This window comes from Cnephaeus nilssonii (genome assembly GCF_951640355.1).
Source record: "Cnephaeus nilssonii genome assembly, chromosome: X".
NCBI lineage: Eukaryota > Metazoa > Chordata > Mammalia > Chiroptera > Vespertilionidae > Cnephaeus > Cnephaeus nilssonii.
In genome coordinates this window covers 35,652,759-35,679,361 of record NC_137071.1, presented here as the reverse complement: position 1 = coordinate 35,679,361, position 26,603 = coordinate 35,652,759, and the positions used below count along the sequence as shown (strand labels likewise).

The 26,603-nt window shown below is 39.7% G+C and overlaps 1 protein-coding gene across 5 annotated transcripts in view; it reads right to left on the bottom strand.

The window, feature by feature from the left end:
- Positions 1-26,603, bottom strand: part of ATRX (ATRX chromatin remodeler) — a 284,854-nt gene that overhangs the window by 220,977 nt on the left and 37,274 nt on the right. For all 5 annotated transcript variants that reach the window (XM_079765243.1, XM_079765244.1, XM_079765245.1 and 2 more), the window contains exons 2-5: positions 21,092-21,204; positions 5,147-5,202; positions 3,947-3,999; positions 2,361-2,485 (exon numbers count right to left, since the gene is read on the bottom strand). In XM_079765243.1, the coding sequence (XP_079621369.1) occupies positions 2,361-2,485; positions 3,947-3,999; positions 5,147-5,202; positions 21,092-21,204 (347 nt within the window). The remainder of the gene's footprint in view (positions 1-2,360; positions 2,486-3,946; positions 4,000-5,146; positions 5,203-21,091; positions 21,205-26,603) is intronic.

Here is a 26,603-nt window from a genome sequence, read left to right as displayed (position 1 = left end):
TTTAAGACAGAGGTTGGTTGTTCATTTAATTTTTCATTTTAATCTCTTAAGAAAAAATAAAGCAGGGATATAGAAAAAGGGTCCAGGTCTCACATTTATCTACATTGCTGAGCTTAGTAATTGTGCATTATGGCAACAATTAAGAAAGTAAAACCTGGTAGTCAGGGGAGGTTCCCCTGACCCATGTGTCCGTGTTATTCAGCAAGCAGATTTTTGCAAGGAAGAGCAATCTAGTTAAATGAATTTCTGAGAAAAGGGGAAGAAGGCACAAAGGACTGCGTTTTTACAAACGGGTAAATTTACATAATCTCCAAAAAAATTTAATCAACCACAACCATTTCACATATATACTCTCAGAGAAGCCCCAGCACTTGAAAAAAGCTAAAGATTTATAACAAAAAATATTAGGATTCTTTCTGAAGTTTCTCCTCTAAATGGAAGCAAAGCAGCAGAGTGGATTCAGCTTTGGATTCAGGCAGACCTGGGTTCAAATTTTACCTTCTCAATTTAAAGCTGAAAAAGTTCCTTGAACTCTGAATTTGTTCCTTCGTCTCTACAAGTAGAAACAGTATCTACCTTACAGCACTGTTTTGAGGATTAAATGAGTTAATTTTGTAAGAATCTGGTATCTATACACACTCAATATATAATTATTAACAATAATTATAATCACCTAAATTTAACCTCATGGAATGAGTTTATTTCTGGCTTAGTGGGAGAGTATTATGTTTAGGGCAAGTTAGTAACATCCCATACTAACTTTCTTCCACAACATCATTAAAAGAAATATTTGAATTCCTAGTTCTTAGCTCACCCAGTAGCCATCATAAAGACTCCCAGTGACAACCACTGACAACGAAGCAAGCCAAAGTGAATCACTGCCTATAGGACTCAGACTCCAATTTTAGCAGTTTCTGCCCTTGGCTAGCAAAACCATTATATAATATTATCATAGATTATTTGCAAAAACCATGTAAATGGTAGGCCCATCTATTTTCCTTCTATCTTTCTTCTTTTTCTCATTTACTCATTTTTCCTCACCTCATTCATCAGCTACTGTAACTTCTAATTGGTCTTAGTCAAGCAATGTCTCATCCTCCTACCCACCATTTTTTAAAATTTCTGTAGTCAAAAAAAGTGTCATAAAACATAAGGACAGACAGAGAACAAAATTTACTAAACAATGCTTTCAAAATAAATTTGAAAAATCTGCTAAGAGCCATTAACTATTTAATAAAGAAAAATAATACAAACTTTTAACTCTGAAACACCGTGAAATTACCAAGACCCTTGTCATTCTCTCATGAGGAAATCATTCTGCTCTCAGACTTGGACTATGAGAAAAAGATTTTCATTTGGCTTTTTTGTCGCAATTTAATTAACTATGTTTGAAGGTTAGAACTGCAACAGTTGAGAAATATATGACAAGGCTTTTTAAAGGAATAATTACAAAAAATACACCTAAATCTATCTTTTTTTTTTAATATATTTTATTGATTTTTTACAGAGAGGAAGGGAGAGGGATAGAGAGCTAGAAACATCGATGAGAGAGAAACATCGACCAGCTGCCTCCTGCACAACCCCTACCGCCCCCGCAACCCATGTACATGCCCTTGACCGGAATCGAACCTGGGACCTTTCAGTCCGCAGACCGACGCTCTATCCACTGAGCCAAACCGGTTTCAGCAAATCTATCTTTAATAGTTAACTTTACTTTGACTCTTAGGAAATTTAAGAGTACAGTAAAACTAAACTCAATTTTAAATGTTTTTGTTAAAAAGTTTTCAGAATATTCATTGTTTTTCTACAAAGCAAGCACATTAAAATTTACTGAAACAAAACTTAATTTATTAAAATTTTACGCCCTGGCTGGTTTGGCTCAGTGGATAGAGCGTCGGCCTGCAGACTGAAAGGTCCCGGGTTCGATTCCGGTCATGGGCATGTGCCTTGGTTGCGGGCGCATCCCCAGTAGGGGGTGTGCAGGAGGCAGCTGATCGATGTTTCTCTCTCATCGATGTTTCTAACTCTCTATCCCTCTCCCTTCCTCTCTGTAAAAAAATCAATAAAATATTTTTTTAAAAAAATAAATAAAATTTTAAACCAACTTCCACAATCATGTATAATGAAAACTAAAATCCCTTTTCTAGAACCCAATCGAAAGAGAAAATAAGTGTTCTTTTCAAAGCTGACTGAATATTCTAAATTAATAACCTCAATAACACATTATCATTTCCATCACTATTAAAATGCCAGGTTGGTCCTTTACACACAATTAACAAAAATCAAGTTCCAATTTTATAATAATGATTTATTAAAATACATTTCAACTTAAATTCATATGAAAAAATAATACACATTACCTTTTGGCAAGCTTTGCATAGTAATATCATTTTCTGAATTGTCATTAGAAGCATCTTCATTTACAGTCTCATCCAAAGGTTTTTCATCATCAGATTCTACATACTTTGTTACAATTGAAGGTTTCCTATGAAAGAATTACATCCATAGAATTATGGAAACTTCTGACAATTGGAACAACACCCAAAGAATATAAATAACAGGTTTAGATTGAGCAGTGGCTCTTATGCAGGAAAACATATCAAAATCATCCAGGGAAGCATACATCTCTTTTCCATATTACTGAAGATTACAACTCAGTAGGTAGGACCAAGATATGTGCATTCAAATAAGGTACCAAGGGACTGTGAAGGAAACTCCTGGTTAAGAATCATTACATTAGAGAATAAGTTAATAACAATCAAGCTGTGTTTATTAAGAGATATTCCCATTCTGGCCAGGTAGGTCAGCTGGTTAGAGCATCGTCCAGATACCCGGGCTATGGTTGCAGGTTCAATCCCCAGTAAGGGTACATACAAGAATCAATCAATGAAGCAATGAATCAATGTTTCTATCTCTTCCCCTCTTTCCCCGTCTCTTTCTCTCTCTCTCTCTCTCTCTCTCTCTCTCTCTCTCTCTCTCTCTCTCTCTCTCTCTCTCCCTCTCGCCCTCTCCCTCTCCCTCTCCCTCTCCCTCTCCCTCTCCCTCTCAAAATTTATAAATAAAATTTTTAAATGATCCCAAATGCTTCAGAGCAGGACAGTTTTAAAAAAGAGAGACAATCCCACTGATCAGAAACAACAAAAGTCCAATAAAGTGAATTGAAAACTTCTAGTAAGAACGATACTACACAGCCCAGCCAGTGTTGCTCAGTGGCTGAGCATCGACCTATGAACCAGGAGGTCACGGTTCAATTCCCAGTCAGGGCACATGCCCAGGTTCTGGGCTCGATCCCCAGTGTGGGACATGCAGGAGGCAACCAATCAATGATTCTCTCTCATCACTGATGTTTACATCTTTATCTCCCTCTCCCTTCCTCTCTAAAATCAATAAAAATATATTTTAAAAGAAGAATTATGCTACATAGTGTAGTATGAATTATAGTATGCTTGGAAGTAGTTTCAGTCATTATGTACAATTCACTGGCAACTTTACACAGATAAGTATTTTTTACCATTCTTTGATCTCCTTATAAATTCCTCATAACTATAATGGCTACCACTCCCAATCTTAGACAATTTCACATAACCCTAAAAAAACCATACTGCCTCATGAGGCATTCAATATCTCATTTCCCTTTTCCTCCTTTTTCAAAGCACATATATGATCTAAAAGAAGTGATATACATATTGTAAAGGCCACTAGCACCTAATAAATCCTCCCCAGAAAATTCAATAAAAATTCAAAGTCAGAATGAATTAATAATTATTGAAGCCAAGTGATAAATAAAAGATTCATTATACTACATTGAGCATTTTAATATGTATGTTTGTATAAAATAGTTTACTTAAAACAAGAGTACTTCAAGTAAGTTTAGAAAAAAGTTATTCTTAGAAAAAAATACAATCTGAAAAATAAATTAAATGTTTTCCCTGCAACATCAACCAACCTCTTTGATCGTGATGATCCTGACGATTTGGATTTTCCTGAAGAGCTAGCTCCCTAAATGTGAAAAATAAATACAGAGGTGATTAAGACTTTGAAAAAAACACCCCTAAAATTAACTAGTAACCTATGACAAGACCTCTGATATAGTGATATAATGATATATATATATATATATATATATGTATATATATAGATAGATATAGATATAGATATATATATATGTAAAATATTTTTCTAAAAGGAACTTAAAATCTAATTCTCATTGACTCCCAGGTTTCCTGGTTTTAAAATAATTTTCTGAGTTTTTATTAAATTGTAAATGTTAAATTTTAGGGGGTGAGCCCAGACGGGTATGGCTCAATGGATTAACCAGGAGATCATGGTTCGATTCCTGGTCAGGACATATGCAAGGGTTACGGGCTTAATCCCCAGAAGGGGCCATACAGGAGACAGCCTATCAATGATTCATCACTGATGTTTCTATCTCTCTCTCTCTCCCTTCCTCTCTGAAATGAATAAAAATATATTTAAGAAAAATTTAGGGGGAGGGAGAGGATACACTTCTGTGTCATGTTCTTAGCCCAAGTCAACAAAGACAAAAAAAAAAAAAAGATCTAGAAATAATCAGATCCCAACAGAGTTAGGGAGTTTTAAGGATATAATGTGTCATTTTCTCTACCCTAATTATGGTACAGAATACATTCTACAATTTGATTTAAGATACTAAATTTACTCTTACTTTGCCAGTATAATAAATATATTTTACTGGATTAAATATTTTACATTAGGTAAAAAGAATACCAAAATCATAGTGTAGGCCTGGGTATCATGTGAAGGATCCCAGGACAGGTTCCTATGATAATGCTCAAGATACCCTGACTATCCAGTTTTGAGAAATCTCAGAATCATGAAGTTTTGCCTGTAACAACCACCTTCAGCACCACTGTTACAATATAATAATATTCAAATATCTATCTGTTAGCAAGCCTTCAGTTGTCTGACTTTTGGTATACTGCTGAACCACAATAATATCAAAATCAATAAATATCTTCTAAAAATGAACAACTACCCAAAATGAAGTACCATAATAATACTTGAGTATAACATAAATTTAACACATGCATGAATTAAATAGAAACAATCTAAGACATTACTCTAGTTGTTATTAGCAATTATTTTAAATGTTTCAAATTATTCTTACCTCTTCCTTGCTGTTTTCCATCATATCAGAGTTATTTCCAGTACCAATGATTTTATCTTAAAAGAGAAGAAATAAAAACATTATTTATCTCTTCAATCCATTATCAAACAGAACAGCAAAACCTACAACTCTACGAACACATTTTTTAATCTATGAAGCATGACAGTATTCATTAATTTATTCCCAGAAGAGTTGTCTGACTAAAATCACTCTTAAATTTCAAAAAAGAGTAGTCTGGTAGCAAACCATTCCCTATTATAATTGTCTAAGGCTTAATCTCTTAAAAGAAATTTTAAGCTTCATCTCCTACTAAAAATAAAATCATACTACTAATAAATCGTATGTCTCTGCCCTAGCCAGTTTTGATCAGTGGCTAGAGCATCGACCTATGGACCAAAGGATCCCAGGTATGATTCTGGTCAAGGACACGTACCTTGGTTGCAGACTCCTCACTGGCCCAGGCCCTGATCGGAACTCATGCAGGAGGCAACCAATCGTTGTTTCTCTCTCACATTAATGTTTTTCTCTGTCTTTCCCTCTCTCTTCCACTCTCCCTTAAAAAAAAATCAATAGAAAAATATCCTCGGGTATGGATTAACAAACAAAAATAAATTAATTAAATAAATAAATACATAAATAAATGTAAAAAAGATACTGTAAAATAACAGCAAACTAACCTAAAGAAAACCCAGAGAAGGAAATAAAGATTAGAGAGGAAATCAATGAAACTGGGCATAGAAAAGTGATAGAGAAAAATCAGTGATACTTGATGTGGTCCCTCAGTGGATATCAAAATCCTAGAGGGCTCAAGTCCCTTAAATAAAATGCCGAAGTACTTGCATTTAACCTACACACATCCTACCATATACTTTAAATCATCTATGGATTACTTCCAATGCCTCAAATAATATGACAGCTACATAAATATTTGTTATACTGTATTGTTTATGGAGTAATGACAAGAAAAAAAACATATACATATTCAGTACGGACACAACCATCACAGGCCAACTACATAGTACACGTCACCAAAACCATAATTTTTTTCCAAAAATGTTCAATCCATGTTTGGTTGAATCCATAGAAGCTATAAGGAAACCCACACTGTAATGCTTTGAAAAGATGAACAAAATTGACAAAGTGTAAACTAGATTAGTCAAGAAAAAGAGACAAAACTCAAATACTAGAATCAGAAATTAAAGACGGGAAGTCACTAACTATTTTAAAAGGGGAGATTGCCCAGCCAGATGTGGTTCAGCAAATTGAGCATCAACCCAGGAACCAAGAAGTCACTGGTTCAATTCCCGTTCAAGGTATATGCCCGGGTTGTAGCTCGATCCCCAGTGGGGGGGTGTGCAAGAAGCAGACGATTAATGATTTTTCTCTCATCGTTGATGTTTCTCTCTTCCTCTCCCTTCCTCTCAGAAATTGAGAAGAATATATATTTTAAAAGGGGGAGTATAATGAAATATCTTGAACAATTGCACACCAAAAGATTAGATAACCTAAATAAAATGGATGAATTCTTAAACACACACAAACTATTGAAACTGACTGAAGAATAGACATTGTGGCAGATTAAAAATGGCTACAGAGTAAGTGGATGTTTACTGAGGACCCTTCTGAAAGACACTGCTGGATGCTAGGGGAAAAATCAATTTAAAAGTATCTGTATTCAAGATGCTCACAGTCTAATGGGAAAGACTGGTATCTAAATAATTATAATACAACTAGAGGCCCGGTGCAAGAAATTTGTGTAGGGGGGTATCCCTCAGCCTGACCTGCACCCTCTCCAATCTGGGACCCCACGGGGGATGTCCAACTGCCGGCGGGGGGGGGGGGGGGGGGGGGGGCCTAAACCGGCAGTTGGACATCCCTCTCGCAATCTGGGACCGCAGGCTCCTAACCACTCACCTGCCTGCTTCCCTGATCGCCCCTAACCACTCTTCCCGCCCACCTGATCAACCTCAACTGGCCCCCTTCCAGCCTGATCACCCCTAACTGCCCGCCTTTGCTGAACTGATCGCCCCTAACCACCTCTGCCTCGGCCCCACCACCATGGCTTTGTCCAGAAGGACGTCCAGGTCTCCTAGAAGGTCTCCTGATCTAATTAGCATATTACCCTTTTATTAGTATAGATGTGCTGAATTGATCTCAATTCACATGGAAGAATGAGGAAAAACTTAGTTAAGGAAGAAAGTAATGTTTGAGCTAAGACTTGAAGAGTAGGAATCCTCAGGTAGGAATCCTCAGGGGGTGGGGTGAGAGAAGGGAGATTCTCCAGCAGAATTCTAACAAGTATAGACACAAGAGAGTACAGAAGATCAAGGAAGGCAGGGAATTCAAGAGGAAGCTGGGACTGACATAAGACTGGAAAAAGCAGACCAGGTACAGGCTACAGAAAACCTTTTACACTTTGCAAAATAGGTGAAAAGGTTCTCAGATTTCATTTGCATCTCTGGCAACACTATGAAAGATGGGTTCAAGGATAACCAGTCAAGATTTGAGAGAGTGATTGATAAGGGTGTAAACTGTGGGCATGATGGAAAGGGAGTTAATATCTGATTCATTTTTAAAAACATTTTGAATGACATTGAGGTACCATCTCACATCTGTCAGAATGGCTATCATCGACAAATGCAAGTGCAGGCGAGGATGTGGAGAAAAAGGAACCCTAGTACGCTGCTGGTGGGAATGCAGACTGGTACAGCCATTATGGAGAACAGTATGGAGTTTCCTCAAAACATTAGAAATGGAACTGCTATTTGATCCAGCAATCCCACTTCTGGGAATATATCCTAAGAATCCTAAAACATCTATCAGAAAGAATATATAGACCCCTATGTTCATAGCAGCACAGTTTACAATAGCTAAGATTTGGAAACAGCCTAAGTACCCATCAGCAGATGAGTGGATTAAAAAACTGTGGTACATCTACACAATGAAATACTACGCTGCTGTAAAAAAGAAAGAACTCTTACCATTTGCAACAGCATGGATAAATCTGGAGAGCATTATGCTAAGCGAAATAAGCCAGTAGGAGAAAGATAAGTATCACATGATCTCTCATTTGTGGAATATAATGAACAACATAAACTGATGAACAAAAATAGATCCAGAGACATAGAAGCACTGAACAGACAGTCAAACCTCAGCGAGAAGACAGGGGAGGGAGGGTAAGAGATCAACCAAAGGACTTGTATGCATGCATATAAGCATAATCAATAGACACAGACAATAGGGGGTGAGGGTTTGTGCTGGGAGACAGGATGGGCTGGGAGAGGTCAATGGGGGAAAAGGGAGACATATGTAATGATTTGAACAATAAAATATTTTTTAAATAAAACCATGGGTCATTTACACTATGGAATACTATGCACCTGTAAAAGCGGGCTCTATTACCCTTTGGGACAGCATGGATGGACCTGGAAAATATTATGCTAAATGATATAAGCCTAACTGAAAAAGACAACTATCACATGATCTCACTTTACTTATGGAGCTAATGAACAAAATGAATTGACCAACAAAATAAGACCCAAAGCATGGAGGAATGGAACAGACTGACATACCTCGATGTGGGGTTGGGGGAACGAGAAGAGATAAGCCAAAGAACTTATATACTTACTAGAAGCCAGATGCACGAAATTCATGCACGGGGGATTGGGGGAGGTGCCTCAACCCAGCCTGCACCATCTTGCAATCCGGGACTGCTGGCTCCTAACCGTTTGCCTGCCTGCCTGCCTGATCACCCCTAACTGCTCGCCTGCCTTCCTGATCGCTCCTAACCGACTCTGCCTCGGCCCCTGCCTGCCATGGTGGTTGCCTCTACCTTGGCCCCCGCCGCCATGGCTTCATCCGGAAGGTCGTCTGGAAGGACATCCAGGTGTCCGGTCTAATTAGCATATTACACTTTTATTATTATGGATATGCATAGCCCATAGATACAGGCAATAGGGTAGTGAAGACCTGTGGGGGGGGGCAGGGGGCAGCCATGGGAGATATCTGTAATACTATCAACAATAAAAAATATATTTAACAATGAAAAAATAGGCCAAAAAGTTAAATTCTCTGATCTAAAAGCCTTAATTTGAAATTAATTTAAATTATAAACAATCTATATCCTAAAAATGGGCATGTGAATAAATTATAATTTGTAATGAGGAAAAAATAGACATTGTGGCCCGGCTGGTGTGGCTCAGAGGTTGAGCATCAACTTAGGAACCAGGAGGTCACAGTTCGAATCCCGGTCAGGGCACATGCCCAGGGTTGCAGGCTTGGTCCCAGTGGGGGGTGTGCAGGAGGCAGCGGATTGATGATTATCACTCATCTTTGATGTTTCTTTCTCTCTCTCCTTCTCCCTTCCTCTCTGAAATCAATAAAAATGTATTAAAAACAAATAGACATTGTGAACAGACCTATAACTAAAGACTCTGAATTAGAAATTTTTAAAAAATCTACCCATAAAGAAAAGCAAAGATCCATATAACTCCACTCAGAATTACACCGAAACAGTCAAAAAAATCCAGTCCTAGCCGGTTTGACTCAGTGGATAGAGTGGACCAAAGGGTACTGGATTTGATTCCAAATAAGGGCACATACCTTGGTTGCAGGCTCCTCCCCAGCCCAGACCTTGGTCAGGGCTCATGCAGGAGGCAACCAATCGATGTGTTTCTCTCACATTGATATTTCTCTCTGTCTTTCCCTCTCTCTAAAAATGAGTGGAAAAATATCCTCGGGTGAGGATTAAAAAAATAAAAATCCAAAACAAAACAGAATTAATACAAATTCTTCATAAACTCTCCCAATAAAAAAGAAAGGAACATTTCCCAACTCATTTTATGAGACCAGTATCATACAAAAAATACCACAAAAAGAGAAACCTACAGACCAATATCACTTAGAAATCTACAGACCAATATAACTTATGAATATAGATGCAAAAGTCCAACAAAATAGTAGCGAACTTCAAGAAAATAAAAAACAAGTCTCTCTCCTACAGACTGGGAGAAAATATTTGCAAAAGATGTATCTGATAAAAGACTATCATCTAGCCCTGGCCTGCTTGGCTCAGTGGATACAGCATCAGCCTGCAGACTGAAGGGTCCCAGGTTTGATTCCGGCCAAGGGCACATGCCCAGGTTGCGGGCTCGATCCCCAGTGGGGGGCATGCAGGAGGTAGCCAATCAATGGTCCTCTCTCATCGTTGATATTTCTATCTCTCTCTCCCTCTCCCTTCCTCTCTGAAAGCAATCCTATATAATAAGAGAAACATGTAAATTGACGGTACCTCCACTACGCTCACCAGCCAATCAGGAGTGAGTATGCAAATTACCCTGATAAAGATGCAGGGTTAATTTGCATACATAGGTGCTGGGCGGAGAGCAGAGTGGGAGAGCCGGCAGAGAGTGGAGCGGCTTGGGGAACTTGGCTCCCCAAGCCGCCAGACAGAGAGCAGAGAGGGAGAGCTGGCGGTTTGGAGGACTTGGCAGAGCAAGAGGCCGTGGGAAGAAGACAGACCAGGAAGAGAAAACCCATAGCTCGGGGAGCACCAGGAATTCTGGGAGTAGTAATTCTGGTGGCAGCCCCAGGACAGGAAGCAGAAGCCCAGAGCACGGGGAGCACCAGGAATGCTGGGAATCTTAGTTCTGGTGGCAGACGGATCTCCTAGACCAGTGATGGGCAACCTTTTGAGCTTGGTGTGTCAAACTTCGCCAAAAACTGAGCATAACTCGGGTAGTGTGTCACTTTGAGGAAAAAACATTATTTCGCAAATGTTTCATCCTCGGCATGCGGCCGCGTGTCATCAGAAATGGCTATGTGTGTCAGTGCTGACACGCGTGTCATAGGTTCGCCATCACTGTCCTAGACACTAGAGCAAAGTGAGCCTGGAGAAAGTTACTGTTGCGGTGGGCGATGGAGGGAGAGCAAAGGTGAGAGACATAAGTAAAGTCAGAGTGTCTAGGAAAAATTAAAGGGAAGATATCCTAAAACTTCCAGAAAATCTCCACCAATGAAGCAAAGAAAAAAAAATGCCTCTATTATTCTGCAACAAACCAAACTGGGTTGGGGTCTCAGACAATTCACTCATATGATTGCAAAGACAGACAGAAACTCCCGGATTGGAGAGAGCTCCCCTGAGGGCTCCCAGATTGGAGAGGGTGCAGGTCGAGCTGAGGGACGCCCCCCACCCTGTGCACAAATCTTCGTGCACTGGGCCCCTAGTAAAAATATATTTTAAAAAAGACTATCATCTAAAATATACAAAGAATTCTCACAACTCAACAATAAAATACACATGATTAAACATAGGCAAAACATTTGAAGACATCTTACCAAAGATATAAAAATGGCAAACATGCTTCACATTAGGGAATTGGAAATTAAAGATGCTTCACATCATGTATCATTAGGGAATTGGAAATTAAAACAAGATTAACACTACACACCTCTTAGAATGTACAGCCCTGTCCAGTTTGGCTCAGTGGATAGAACATCAGCCCATGGACTGAAGGATCCCGGTTTGATCCCCGTCAAGGGCAAATACCTGGGTTGCAGGCTCGATCCCCAGTCCTGGTCAGGGCATGTGCAAGAGGCAACCAATCGAAGTGTCTCTCTCACACAGGTGTCTCTCTCTGTGTCTCTCCCCCTACCTTCCACTCTCTCTAAAAAAAAAAAAATCAATGGAAAAATATCCTTGGGTGAGGATTACCAACAACAAAAAAGAATGTACAAATGCAGAACACTAATAACAACAAATGCTGGTGAGGATGTGGAGCAAAAGAACTATCATCATTGTTTATGGGAATGCAAAATACTACTGCCCCTTTGGAAGAAATTTTAGCAGTTTCTTACATTTTAACCTTTCGCACTCGGATGTCGAGTGTGACTCGACACGGTTAGCATTAGAATAAAGGAATCGAGAAAAAAGCAAGCGAGTGCAAAGTTAACCATACTCTTCCTATATGATCCAGCAATCACACTCCCTGATATTTACCCAAATAAGTTAAAAACTATGTGCACTCCAAAACCTGCACTCAAATTGTTATAAATATCTTTATTTATAGTAACATCTTCATAAGTAGCTCTATCCATAATTGCCAAAATGTGGAAGCAACCATGATATTCTTTAGAACGTGAATAGATAAACTAACTATGGTACAGCCAGACAGTAAAATTATTATTTAGCATTAAAAAGAAATGAGCTATAAAGCCATGAAAACAGATGGAGAAACACTGAATGCATTATTATTAACTGAAAGAAGATAATCTGAAAAGGCCACATAGTGTATCATTCTAACTATATGACATTCTGGAAAAGGCAAAACTATGAAAACAGTAAAAAGATCAGTGTTTGCTAGGGGTTGGGGGGGGGGGGTGGAAAGAAAGGCTAGATAGACCAATGGAGGCAAAATGCAGTGAAACTAACTTGTATGATACTATCTATATATATAAAAGCCTAAGCAACCAAATGACCAAACAACCAGTCGACCGGTTGCTATGACATGCATGGACCACCAGGGGATAGACGCTCAACACAGAAGCTGCCCCCTGATGGTCAGTACGCTCCCACAGCCAACCTCCTGCTGCCAGCAAACTGGCCAGTCACGGTCCCCCCCTTCCCCTCCCACGGTCCCCCTCCCCCCCCCCCCCCGGCCGGCCCTGATCGCCCTGAATGGGACTGGGTGAGATGGCCCCAATTGGCCCTTATTGCCGGCCTGGCCAAGGGACCCCAACTGTGCACAAATTTGTGCACCTGGCCTCTAGTATAATAAAAGGGTAATATGCTAATTAGACCGGACATCTTCCGGATGTCCTGCCTAATGAAGCCAGGGCCCAAGGGAAGCCAGCCCAGGTCCTGGGTGCCTGCGGGCGGCCTGTGGGAAGCAGCCCGGGTTCCAGGTGTCTGCCGGTGGCCGTAGGAGGGAAGCCCGGGTCCCAGGTGCCTGCTAGTGGCCGGAGGAGGGAAGCCCGGGTCCCAGGTGCTAGAGGGAAGCCAGTGCCAGCAGCCGGGGGAAGGAAGGCCTACTCTTACACGAATTTTCGTGCATCGGGCCTCTAGTGATACTATTATGGTAGATAAATGTCACTAAAATATACGTGAAAATCCTTAGAATGTAAAACATCAAGAGGGAAATCTAATGCAAACTATGAGTTTGGGATGATAATGACTTGTCAATGTAGGTTCATCTATTATAACGAATATATGGCTGTGGTATAGGATGATTACACTTGGGGAGGCTATGCTCATGTAGAGAGGAATATATAGGCAATCTCTGTACTTTTCACTTAATTTTTCTGTGAACTTAAACCACTCTAAAATATAAAATTGGGGGGGGGGTCAATCCTCACTAGAGGAATATTTTTTCCATTGCTTTTCAGAGAATGGAAGGGAGGGAAGAAGAGAGAGGGGAGGGAGAAAGAGTGAGAGAGAGAGAGGGGAGGGAGAGAGAGAAACATCGATGTGAGGGAGACACATTGACAGGTTGCAGGAAGCGACCCCTACAACCCAGGTACGTGCCCTTCACCGAGTATCGAACCCACAACCTTTCAGTGCACAGGCCAATGCTCTAACCACTGAGAAACTCCGGCAGGGCTTAAAATCTATTTTTTAAAACGCTAAACAAAAAAGGAATTTCCTCAACTATTTACAAAATATCCATAGGTATCATACTTCATAGTAAAAGATTAAATGTTTTCTTTTCCCCTCTAAGATCAGGAAAAAGACAAGAATATCTACTCTTGCCACTTCTATTCAAGATTGTAATGGAGATTCTAGCCAGAACATGAAGGAAACAGAAAGAAATAAAATGCATCAAGATTGAAAAGGAAGAAGTAATAGTTGACCCTTGAACAATATGGGTTTGAACTGTTTAGATCCACTTATATGCAGATTTTTTTCAATAACCATACAGTCAGCCCTCCATATTCATGAGTTTCTGCATCCATGGATTCAACCAATAGCAGTTCAAAGACAGTATTTTCTATCCCAGATGTGCAGAGACTTGAACATAAGCAGATTTTAGTAGCTGCAGGGGGTCCTGTAACCAATCCTCTTATAAATATTGAGAGACTTGACTATAGTTACGTTTTTGGATAGTCAAAAGTTATATACAGATTTACAATGGGGCGGAGCAGGTCAGTGCCCCAAACCCTAGTATTGTTCAAGAGTCAACTGTATCTCTCTTTGGACATTATCATGTATATAGAAAATCCTAAGGAATACACTAAAAAATATTAGAACTAATAATCAAATTCAGAAAGGTTGAAGGACAAGAACAATAAACAAAAATCAATTGTATTTTTTTAATATATTTTTATTGATTTCAGATAGGGAGAGATAGAAACATCAATGATGAGAGGGAATCATTGATTGGCTGCCTCCTGCACGCCCCCTACTAGGGATCGAGCCTGCAACCCGAGCATGTCCCCTTGACCGGAATCGAACCTGGGACCCTTTAGTCCACAGGCCGATGCTCTATCCACTGAGCCAAACTAGCTAGGGCCAATTGTATTTCTATATACTTGCAAAGAACAATCTGAAAGTTAAGAAAAGACTCAATAATAGCATGAAAAATAAAATATTTAAGAACAAATTTAATAAAAGAAGTGTGAAACTTATACTCTGAAAACTACAAAACATTCAGAGAAATTAAAAATCTAAATCAATGGTAAAACACCATATATGCTCATGAATTGGAAGACTTAACATTGTTAAGATGGCAATAGTCCCCAAAATGATCTACAGATACAATAAAATGCCTGTCAGAATCCCAGCTGACTTCTTTGTAGAATTTGACAAGTTCATTCTAAAATTCATATAGAATTAAAGGGACCCAAAATAGCTGAATCAATCTTCAAAAAGAAAAAGTAGGAAGACTCACATATCCTGATTTCAAAACTTAGTGTAAAACAGTGATGGCGAACCTATGACACGCGTGTCAGCACTGACACGCGTAGCCATTTCTGATGACACGCGGCCGCATGCCGAGGATGAAACATTTGCGAAATAATGTTTTTTTCCTCAAAGTGACACACTAACCGAATTATGCTCAGTTTTTTGGCGAAGTTTGACACACCAAGCTCAAAAGGTTGCCCATCACTGGTGTAAAACAATTTTAATTAAGATAGTACAGTACTGGCAAAAGAATAGACATACGGAACAGTCAAAAGAACTGAAAGTCCATAAATAAACCCATATATCTATGGTCAACTGATTTTCAACAAGAACACCAAAACCACTTAATATGGGAATAGCCTTTTCAATAAACGGTGGTGGCACAACTGTGAATCCACATGCAAAAAATGAAGCTCCTGCCTCAGACCATATACAAAAATTAACTCCAAATGCATTAAAGACCTAAGAGCTAAAGCTATAACTCTTAGAAGAAAATAAAGAGGTAAATCTTTGTCACCTTAGATTTAGTAATAGATTCTGAGGTATGACACCAAAAGCACGATCAGCAAAGGGAAAATTAGATAAATTGTGCTTCACCAAATGTAAAATATTTTATGCTTCAAAGGACACCATTAAAACTAAGTAGAATGCAAGAAAATATTTGCAAATCATGTATCTGACCCAAATGTCCACTAACAGGTGAATGACAAACTAAATATAGTACTAGTATACACATACAAGGGAGTCCTACTCAGCATTAAAAAGGAAGGAAATTTTAATAACTGCCATAACAATGATGAACCTTGAAGACATTATGCTAAGTAAAAGAAGCTAGCTAGCCCTGATCAGTTTTGCTCAGTGGTTAAGAGTGTCGGCCCTCAGATCAAAGGGTCAAGGGTTTAATTTCTGGTCAAGGGCACACACCTTGGTTGCAGGTTCAATTCCCACTCCAGTCAGGGTGCATGTGGAAGGCAACCAATCAATGTGTCTCTCTCACATCAATGTTTCTCTCTCTCTCTCTTCTCACCCCCTCCTCCCTCCCTTCTACTCTGTCTGAAAATCAATGGAAAAAATATTCTCGAATAAGGAATAAAAAAAAATTTTAAGTAAGCTAAAAAAGAAATATTATATGATCCCACTTATATGAATTTTCTAAAGTAGTCAAATTCATAGAGACAGAATGTAGAATGGTGGTTGCCAGGGGCTGGGGAGGAAGGGGATTGGGAATTTAGTGTTTAATGGAAACAGTTTCAGCTGGAGATGAAATTTTTTTTTTTAATTTTAGAAATAAAGAACAGATTAGTGATTGCCAGTTGTTAGGCAGAGTTACACTTGGAGGCAGAAAGATAAGCATGATTATAAAAGGGCAAGATGAGTAATCTGTATCTTGACTATGGTGGTGGATATATGAATCAACCAAGGTCATAAAACTGTATAGAGCTTAATACACAAATACAAGTAAAACTGAGAAAATCTGAATCAGAATGGTAGCTGTCAATAACCTGATTATGATAATATAGTAGTTTCCTAAAATGTTACCATTGTGGGAAACTGGGCAAAGTGTATAAGAGCTCTGTATTAGTTGTTAACAACTGCATATTAACCTACAAGTATCTCAATAAACATGTCCATTTTAAAAACTCACAAAAAACTAGGAATAGAGGATAACTTCCTAAATTTGATAAAGAACATTTATAAAATACATATACAGAAACAATCATATTTAATGGTGAAAGATTGAATGCATTCCGCATAAGATCAGAAACACCAAGAGGATGTCTGCTAGTACCATTCTTCTACAGCATAATAATAGAAAATCCTACCAAACAATCAATAATTCTCTCTCAGCCCTAGCCAGCTTGGCTCAGTGGATAGAGCATCAGCCTGCGGACTGAAGGGTCCTGGGTTCAATTTCGGCCAAGGGCACATGCCTGGTAATTAAATGGCACACAGATGGAAAGGAAGAAATAAAACAGATAATATTTGCAGATGACTAAATTAAGTACAAAATCCCAATGAATCTGCAAGGTGAAAAAAAAAAGCTTCGTGGAGCAAGTTCACAGGATACAAAGTCAACTAATAAAAATGAAATAAAATAAAACTGGCCCTGGTTGGGTGGTTCAGTTGGTAGGTATATCAAAAGGTTGCCAGTTCCATTTAAGGTCAGGGAACATACCTAGGCTGCAGGTTTGATCACCAGTTGACGTGCATATAGGAGGCAACCAATGAGTGTTTCTCTTTCACACACGTTTCTCTCTCTCTCTCTCTCTTTTTTTTCTCTCTCTCTCACAATCAGTATTTAAAAAAAAAAAAACTGATTTCCTATATACCTGCAATGAACAATTGGAATCTGAAATTTTTTTTGTATTTTTTATTAAATTATATTGGGGTCTTTCTCTATCTGACTTATTCAACTTAACATAATAATCTCCAGGTTCCTGCTGTTTCAAATGTTAAGAAATCCTTTATTACAGCTGCATAGTATTCCATTGTGTTAATGGTACCACAGGTTTTTCATCCACTCATCTGATGCGCACTTGGGTTGTTTCCCAGATCTTAGCTGTTATATATAATGCTGCTATAAACATATGTGGAATCTAATGAACAAAATAAACTGACGAACAAAATAGAACCAGAGGCATGGAAGCATGGAACAGAGTGATAAATCTCAGATGAAAGGAGGAGAGAGGACTGGAAGGAATTAACCAAAGAACTGATAGGCATATATGCATTGTCCATGGACACAAAGAACAATGCAGTGAAGGCCTGGGGTATGGTGGGAACCAGATGGAGCGGGACAGTGGGGGAAAATATGGGGGGACATCTGTAATACACTAAATAATAAAGAAAAATTATATTGGGGTGACACTGGTTAATAAGATTATGTAAGTTTCGAGTATACAATTCTATGATACATCATCTGTATATTGCATTGTGTGCCCACTACCCAAAGTCAAATCTTTTATCATCATCATATATTTGGCCCCATTTACCTTTTACTACTGTCCTACTTCCCTCCCTTCTGGTAACTACCATAATGTTGGCTGTATTTATGAGGTTTTTCTCTTTGTCTTTGTCCATTTGTTGCTTTCAGTTTATATCCCACATGAGTGAAATCAAATAGTTCTTAACTTTATGAACTTTTAAATAGCACCCCAAAAACTGAAGCACTTAGGTTAAAATCTAACAAAAGATGTGCAAAATAAGTATGTGAATAACTACAAAACACTGGGACCACTAAGAGTTTCTATTGACTTTTTTTTTCCTGAATAGGGCTAAACATTCTTATTCTTGCATGTGCTTGGTTGATAACTATATAGTTTTATTGGGGACAGGATTTAAGGAGCAAGTATTCTGTACACTTTTTAATTTTTTTAATTTTGTATTATTGATTTTTAGAGAGAAAAAGGGAGGGAGAGAGAGAAACATCAATGTGAAAGTGAAACATGGATTGGCTGCCTCCTGCATGCCACCTACCGGGGATCTAGCCTGAAACCAGGGCATGTGCTCTGACCAGGAATCAAACCCACAACCTTTCAGTGCACAGGACAATGTGCAACTAACTGAGCCACACCAGCCAAGGCCTCTTCCTATTTTTTTTCTAATATATTTTACTGATTTTTTACAGTGAGGAAGGGAGAGGGACAGAGAGCGAGAAACATCGATGAGAGAGAGAGACATCGATCAGCTGCCTCTTGCACACTCTCCACTGGGTATGTGCCCGCAACAAAGGTACATGGCCTTGACAGGAATCGAGCCTGGGACCCTTGAGTCCGCAGACTGATGCTCTATCCACTGAGCCAAACCGGTTAGGGCTAGTCTAATAAGAAACTGGGAACACCAATAAGAAAGGATTATATGCACCCCTATGTTCATAGCAGCACAATTTACAATAGCAAAGATTTGGAAACAGCCTAGGTGCCCGTCAGCAGATGACTGGATCAGAAAACTATGGTACATCTACACAATGGAATACTATGCTGCCATAAAAAAGAAGGCATTCCTACCATTTGCAGCAACCTGGATGGAATTGGAAAACATCATGCTAAGTGAAATAAGCCAGTCCATGAAAGAAAAATACCACATGATCTCACTCATCTATGGATAATAAAGAAAATTATAAGCTGTTGAACAAAAAGATAGATACAGAGACAGTAAAGCATCAAACAGAAGGTCAAATTACAGTGGGAAGGTTAGGGAGAGGTGGGGGAGATAAGAGATCAACTGAAGGACTTGTATGCAAGCATATAAGCATAACCAATGGACACAAAACTCTGGGGGGTGAGGGCATGTATGGGAGTGGAGGGGGGGGCAATGGTAAGATATGTACACATATAATACCTTAATAAAAAAATGAAAAAAAAAGGTAAAGGAGTTCATCACCACCAAACCGGTATTATATGAAATGCTGAAAGGTATTCTTTAAGAGGAAGAAGAAGAAAAAGGTAAAGATAAAAATTATGAACAACAAATACATATCAATCACCAAGTGAATCTAAAAATCAAGTGAATAAAAAAATCTGATGAACAGAATAAACTGGTGAATATAATAGAATCAGGGGCATAGAAAGGGAGTGGACTGACAATTCTCGGGGGGAAAGGGGTGTGGTGGGTGCGAGAAGAGGCGGGACAAAAATCGTACACCTATGGATGAGGACAGTGGGAGGGGGGTAAGGGCAGAGGGTCGGGTGGGAACCGGGTGGAGGGGAGCTATGGGGGGAAAAAGAGGAACAACTATAATAATCTGAACAATATTTATTAAATTTTTTTTTAAAAAAAGGTCAGGCCTGGCCACTGTTGCCCAATGGTTGAGCATCGACCCAGGAACCAAAAGGTCACTAGTTTGATTCCCAGTCAGGGCACATGCCTGTGGCTCATTGATCCCCAGTATAGGGTGTGCAGGAAGCAGCCAATCGATGATCTTCCTCACTCATCGATGTTTCCATCTCTCTCACTCTCTCTAAAAATCAGTAACATTTTTTTTATAAGATTAGATGTTCGCCCTGGCCAGTGGTTGGAGCATCAACACATGCAACAAAGGGTTGCGGGTTCAATTCATGGGACAAGGGTATGTACCTGGGTTGCAGTTTCAAACCCCAGCTCCAATCAGGGCACATGTGGGAGGCAATCAGTCGATGTGTCTCTCTCATTTTGATAATTCTCTTTCTCCCCGCCTGCCCCCCCCCCCCCCCCCCCGCTTCCCTCTCTTCCACTCTCTGCAAAAAAAAACCAATGGAAAAAAATATCCACGAGTGAGGCTTAACAAAAAAAATTGAAAGAAAGATCGTATGTTCTCCATAAGAAAAAACAAAGTGAAAGGGGGTTAGAGAAGAGATGTTAAAGTGCTTTTTAATTTTAAAATACACATGCACTGCCCTGGGCAGTTGTTCAGTGGTTAGAGCATCAGCCCACGGACTAAAGGGTCTCAGGTTCGTTTCCAGGTCAAAAGCACAAACCTCAGTTGCAGGCTTGATCCCTGGCCCCTGGGGGTCAGGGGCATGTGGGTGACAACCAGTCCATATGTGAGGTTTCTCTCTCTGTCCCCCTAACTCTCTCTAAAAATCAATGGGAAAAATATCCTTTGGTGAGGATTATCCAAAAAGAAAAACATATGTACTGACTACTCAGGTGAATACACACAAACAAAAATAAATATGTATAAAATATACTCAGAAGTACTATTAATTTACTTTAATTAAATTTAACTTAATTAGTTTTAAAATTTTAACTCATAATACATGAATAAATGCTAGAATTATATATTTCTGTACTATTCCTACCTCTTTTAATATTACCTATTTTTCACAGTCAATATTCATCAACCCCTCTATAAGACATTTCCATTACACATAAAACCAAAATTACATCGTTATCTAAGTACCTAGAACTATAAAAACATATATTTTCATTTATCTAAGTTAATATCTCCAATATATTAGCTAAATACTAGATACATAGAGGCTATTAAATCCTTTAATAGCTACCCCACCATAAAACAATAAATGGAATGTAGTCTAAAAGATATTGCACATTCTTTTTCAATTTACCTGTGCTTTGGCTCATCATAAGTCTTGGAGGAGAACTTGTTTCTTCAGATTCTTCTGATGAATGTGCCAGAAAATCATGAAGTTTCTGCACCAATGTATTCAACTTGCTTTCACTATCAAAACAAAATTTGAAGAATTTCCTTAATTAGCCTATCGTGAATTCAATTAAATATAAAGTTCTAACAAAATGAAACTATATAGGGTAAGTGGCCTGAAGAATGCACATTCAAACTAAAACGTAAAGGAAATAAATTTTATTCCTCTAGGAATATAAAAATAAGTAACACAACCTACTGTATAGTTACCTAGGATCAAAATATTATTTATGTAAAATGTTGATATTATATTTTGCTTTATATGATTTAAAATAATGATTCAGTAATTTATCAAATATATTTCCTGAGCACTTACTCTCTGAAAGGCTTCATTAGTCTTTTTTTATTATTATTACTCTATCTACTGCTTGGCACAGAAACATTGAATAAATGATTGACAAATAAAACATAGAACAGGACTCAGAAGAGCTCAAAGATTCCCAGGGAAATATTTATGTAACTAAATTATCTATATATATAAAACCCTAACATGCAAATAGACCAAACGGCAGAACAACTGAACAACCAAACAACTGGGCACTATGATGTGCGCTGACCACCAGGGGGTGCACATGGAACATGGCAGACATCAGCAGCAGGTGGCATAGCATGGAATATGGCGGGTGTCAGCCATGGTGGAATGGTGGAGCAGGTGAGCAGGGGCGCCAGACCAAGGCGGGGCGCCGGTTGCTGTCATTGGGGCAAGCCTCTGGTAGTTACTGAAATTTCTTTGCTCCCGCACAACACAGTCCTGCCCTGTGCTCACACCTGCTGCCGGCACCATCCCCACTCGCACCCACTGCCGGCGCCCAGCGCCGGTCCCGATTGCTTGGCACCAACAGCAGGTGAGAGTGGCAGCTGCCGGCCCCAATCGCCCCTGAGGGGTTCTCCACTTCCCCTGATCCTAAGGGGCAATTGGGGTAGCAGCCGCTGGTCACACCTGATGACAGTACCAGCCCTGCTCACACCCGCTGCTGGCGCTGGCCCCAATGCTCCAAGCCATCAGTGTGTGGGAGCAGCGGTGGCATTGAGAGCAGGACTGCCAGAAGTCAGGGGACCAGGTGGCGTGGTGGGAGGGGCCAGGCAGGGGCACAGATGGGCAGAGACCCGCCCCTGTGCCCACCGCAGGCTCGTGGCCCTTTCAAGGTGCACGAATTCGTGTACTGGGACCCTAGTTATAGCATACCCTGTTAAGTTATATAACAGGTAACTCAAAAGGGACATAAAAAGTTGAACGTTTCAAATGCAGAAAATAAACATATACCCTATCTATATAATCTATATATATAAAAGGCTAATATGCAAAGTCTCCCCTCGGGAGTTCCACCAGGAGACCAGGTGTTCGATCGCTTGCTATGACATGCGCTGACCACCGGGGGGTGGCGCAGAATGAAGGAAGGCCCGGGCTGGAAGCTGGAAGGCGTGGATAGGCCCTGATCGCTGGCCAGGCCTAGGGACCCTACCCGTGCACGGATTTCATGCACTGGGCCTCTAGTTTCTAATAAAAGATTTCCTAAACTTAAAAGCAAGAAGGAAAATAGATAAAATTTATTCATCCAAATTCAAAACCTGTGTGTATCAAAAATTACAATCAAGAAAGTGAAAAGGCAACCCAAATAACTAGAGAAAACTTTTCAAATATATCTGAAAAGGTATTAATACCCCTTTTTAATAAGATATACCCTTTTAAAGTTATAATAATACAAAGTATTCTTATAATTAAATAATAAAATGAGAAACCAATTTAAAAATAGGCAAACGGCTTAGGTTAAATTTACCCCAAAGATATACAAATGGATAGCAAGCACATAAATGCTCAAGATTATTAGTTACTAGAGGCCAAATGCACAAAATTCGTGCAAGAGTAGGCCTTCCTTCCCCTGGCTGCCATCACCAGCTTCCCTCTGGCACCCGGGACCCGGGGTTCCAACGCAGTCCTAGTTACATCCGGAACATCATCTGGAAGGACATCTGGTCTAATTAGCATATTATGCTTTTATTATTATAGATTAGAAAAATGCATATGAAAACCAAGAGATACTATTTTACGCTCATGTAAAATGGTATAATCACTGTGTAAAACAATTTAGTAGGAACTCTAAAATTAAACATCGAGTTACCAAATAACCCAGAATTTCACTCCTAGACATATACCCAAGAAAATGAAAATATATGCCCACCCCAAAAAAACTGTACACAGCAGTAGTCATAATAGCCAAGAAGTAGAAAGTATCCAAATGTCCATAAACTGATGAAGAAACAATAGAATATTATGCCCCAATAAAAAATGAAATACTCCACATGGCTTATTCTTGGAAAAATTATGCTAAAGAAGGCAGACACAAAATGCCCATATTGGATGTTTCCATTTACTAGGAGTACCGATTAATAATGCAGATTTTTTTTTTTCAATAGATGAAGTTACACATATGTTGATATATATACGATTTGATATGTATGCTATTTTGTTGTATGGACAACAACCTTCAAAACTTCATATGTCAAATTTGCTGAAGGTGTTAACATCATAGATATTTTTATGCTTAAAAATGTCGAATTTCGTGCCAAAAAGAGAGCATTTGCGGGAAGTTTTAAGTCATTGCTTTATTTTGAAGAAAAGTGCTGCTGAATACTTCGGGAAGCTTATGGTGACATGCTCCATCTCAAGATACTTGTGAACGCTGGTTTAAATGCTTTAAAAGTGATGATTTCGGTGTGAAAGACAAAGAACATCCAGGTCAACCGAAAAAGTTTGAAGACCAACAATTACAAGCATTATTGGATGAAGATGCTTGTCAAACTCAAAAACAACTTGCAGAAAGAGTAAACGTTGCTCAGCAAACAATTTCTGATCATTTACAAGCAATGGGAAAGACCTTAAAGGGAGGAAAATGGGTGTCACATCAACTGAACAAAAGACAAATGAAAAACCGAAAAGTCATCAGTAAAATTGTTGCTTCAACAGCACGAAAGAAAGTCTTTTTTGCATCGAATTGTGAATGGCAATGGAAAGTGGATTTATTTCTAGAATCCCAAATGCACAAGATCATGGGTTGATCCAGGTCAGCCATCAACATGGACTGCAAGGCCAAATCGCTTTGGAAAGAAGACAATGCTCTGCATTTGGTGGGATCAGGAAGGTGTGGTGTATTATGAGCTTCTAAAACCAGGTGAAACCGTGAATACTGATCGATACTGACAACAAGTAATCAATTTAAACCACGCTTTGATCGTGAAACAACCAGAATGTGCCAGAAGACACGGCAAAGTAATTTTGCTTCGTGATAACGCACCATCACAGACTTTAAAACCAGTTAAAGACACGTTAAGAGATCTTGCCTGGGAAGTATTAACCCACCTGCCGTATTCACCAGACCTTGCTCCTTAAGATTACCACTTGTTCCAATCGATGGCACACGCACTTTCTGAGCAGCACTTCAAAACGTAAGGAGTGGAAACTTGGGTCTCTGAATGGTTTGCCTCAAAACATTAAAAGTTCTATTGGGGCGGTATCCACAAATTACCTAAAGATGGGGGAAATGTGTAGCTAGCAATGGACATTACTTTGAATAAAGCACTTTTGATGTTTCTCTTGAAATTATCGTGTTTTCTTTGATTACAAAATCCGCCATTATTAACTGGTACACCTAGTACATATATGAAATGTCCAAAATAGGCAAATCCAGAGAGACAGAAAGTAGATCAGTGGCTGACAAGGTATGGAGAAAGAGGGGAATTGGGAAATATGGGTTATCTTTTGAGGGCAATGAAAATGTTCTAGAATTAGAAAGTGGTAACAATAGTACAATATTGTGAATTTACAAAACAAACACTAAACTGTTCACTAAAATGGTTTTATGTGAATTTTATCTCAATAAAAAGGGCAAAAAAATCCCAGTCTGTGTGGCTCAGTGGTTGAGTGTCAACCCAGGAACCAAGAGGTCAGCAGTTCAATTCCCAATCAGGGCACGTGGCCAAAATACTGGCTCGATCCCCAGTAGGAGGCAGCTGTTGTCTCTCTCTATCCCTCTCCCTTCTTCTGTCTCTACAAAAATCAATAAAAAATCAAAAAAAGAAAAAGAAATTCAAAAATATATCTATCTATTTACATAACAATAAAATATGTGCAGCACCTTCAAAAAATATAACCACAAAATAAATAAATATATGTATATACACATATATATATAAAACCAAAACTTTAAGACAAACTAGCCCAGCCGGTGTGGCTCAGTGGTTAAGTGTCGACCTATGAACTAGGAATTCATGGTTCGATTCCTGGTCAGGGCACATGTCCCAGTTGCAGGCTCAATCCCCAATGGGGGTTGTGCAGGAGGCAGCCAATCAATGATTCTCTCATCATTGATGTTTCTATCTTTCTCTCCCTCTCCCTTCCTCTCTGAAATCAATAAAAATATATTTTAGAGGACAACAATAAAATATGGCGGCGTAGATAAACATCTGGGCCGCTGCCGTCCACAACAATTTCCAAAACTACAACTAAAAGACAGAACGTCTATCACCCAGAACCACGGGAAAGCTGGCTGAGCAGAACCTCTACAACTAGACCGAAAGAGACGGGCGCAATCAGGGCACAAACACTGAAAAACTGAGGTACAGGGTGATACGAGCTGGCGGCAGAGCCCAGCTGGAGGCGGGCGTTGCTTTCTTCAATTCAAAGAGAGACAAGCCCCCAATCTCTCTGAAATCCAGTTTCTGGGGAGAGACTGGGCTGTCTGCCACCGGGTGGGAGTGAGGGTGGCTTACTAGCAGAGCTGCGTGGAGGTAGAATTCTTGGCTGCGCCAGGGCGCGAAACAGCGAGGACATGGTCGGAGGCACCGGGGAAGCGGTTGGAGGCGGCTCACTGCCAGTCATTGCTGTTTACCACGCCCTAGCCTAGTGACGCCCTGAGACCCCGCCCCGCACAATCTACAAACACACCCAAGCTCCTAGCAGCGGCTTTTGCATATAAATGGCCTTCTCTATTGCAGTTTAAACTCGTAAACTTGCAACCCGGTACAGACAGCTCCAAGGACTCCAAGCTCCAAGAAGGGAGGAGAGGACGGCAGTTCTCACTGTAGCTCCTGCAGGGTAGCCTCAGACAGCAGCTTAACTGCACCCCATTGGAGATTCAGAAGCCAATGCACCTAATGGTCAGTGTGAGGCACCAGATTTCAACTCCTCACATCCATAAGTGACACATTCGGGAGGCGGACTCAGTGACCACCAAAGCCCCACTCAAACAAGCCCTGTACCACAAGCGTGTCTCCAGCGCAGCAGTGCTTCCATTATAGACACAGCAGGTCCTCACAGCCAATTGGCCTGGAGGTCAATTCCTCCCAGTGTACCAACAGCAATCAAGGCTTTTAACTACACCAAGACTTTCCACTCAGCCCACAAAGGGGTGTACCAAGAG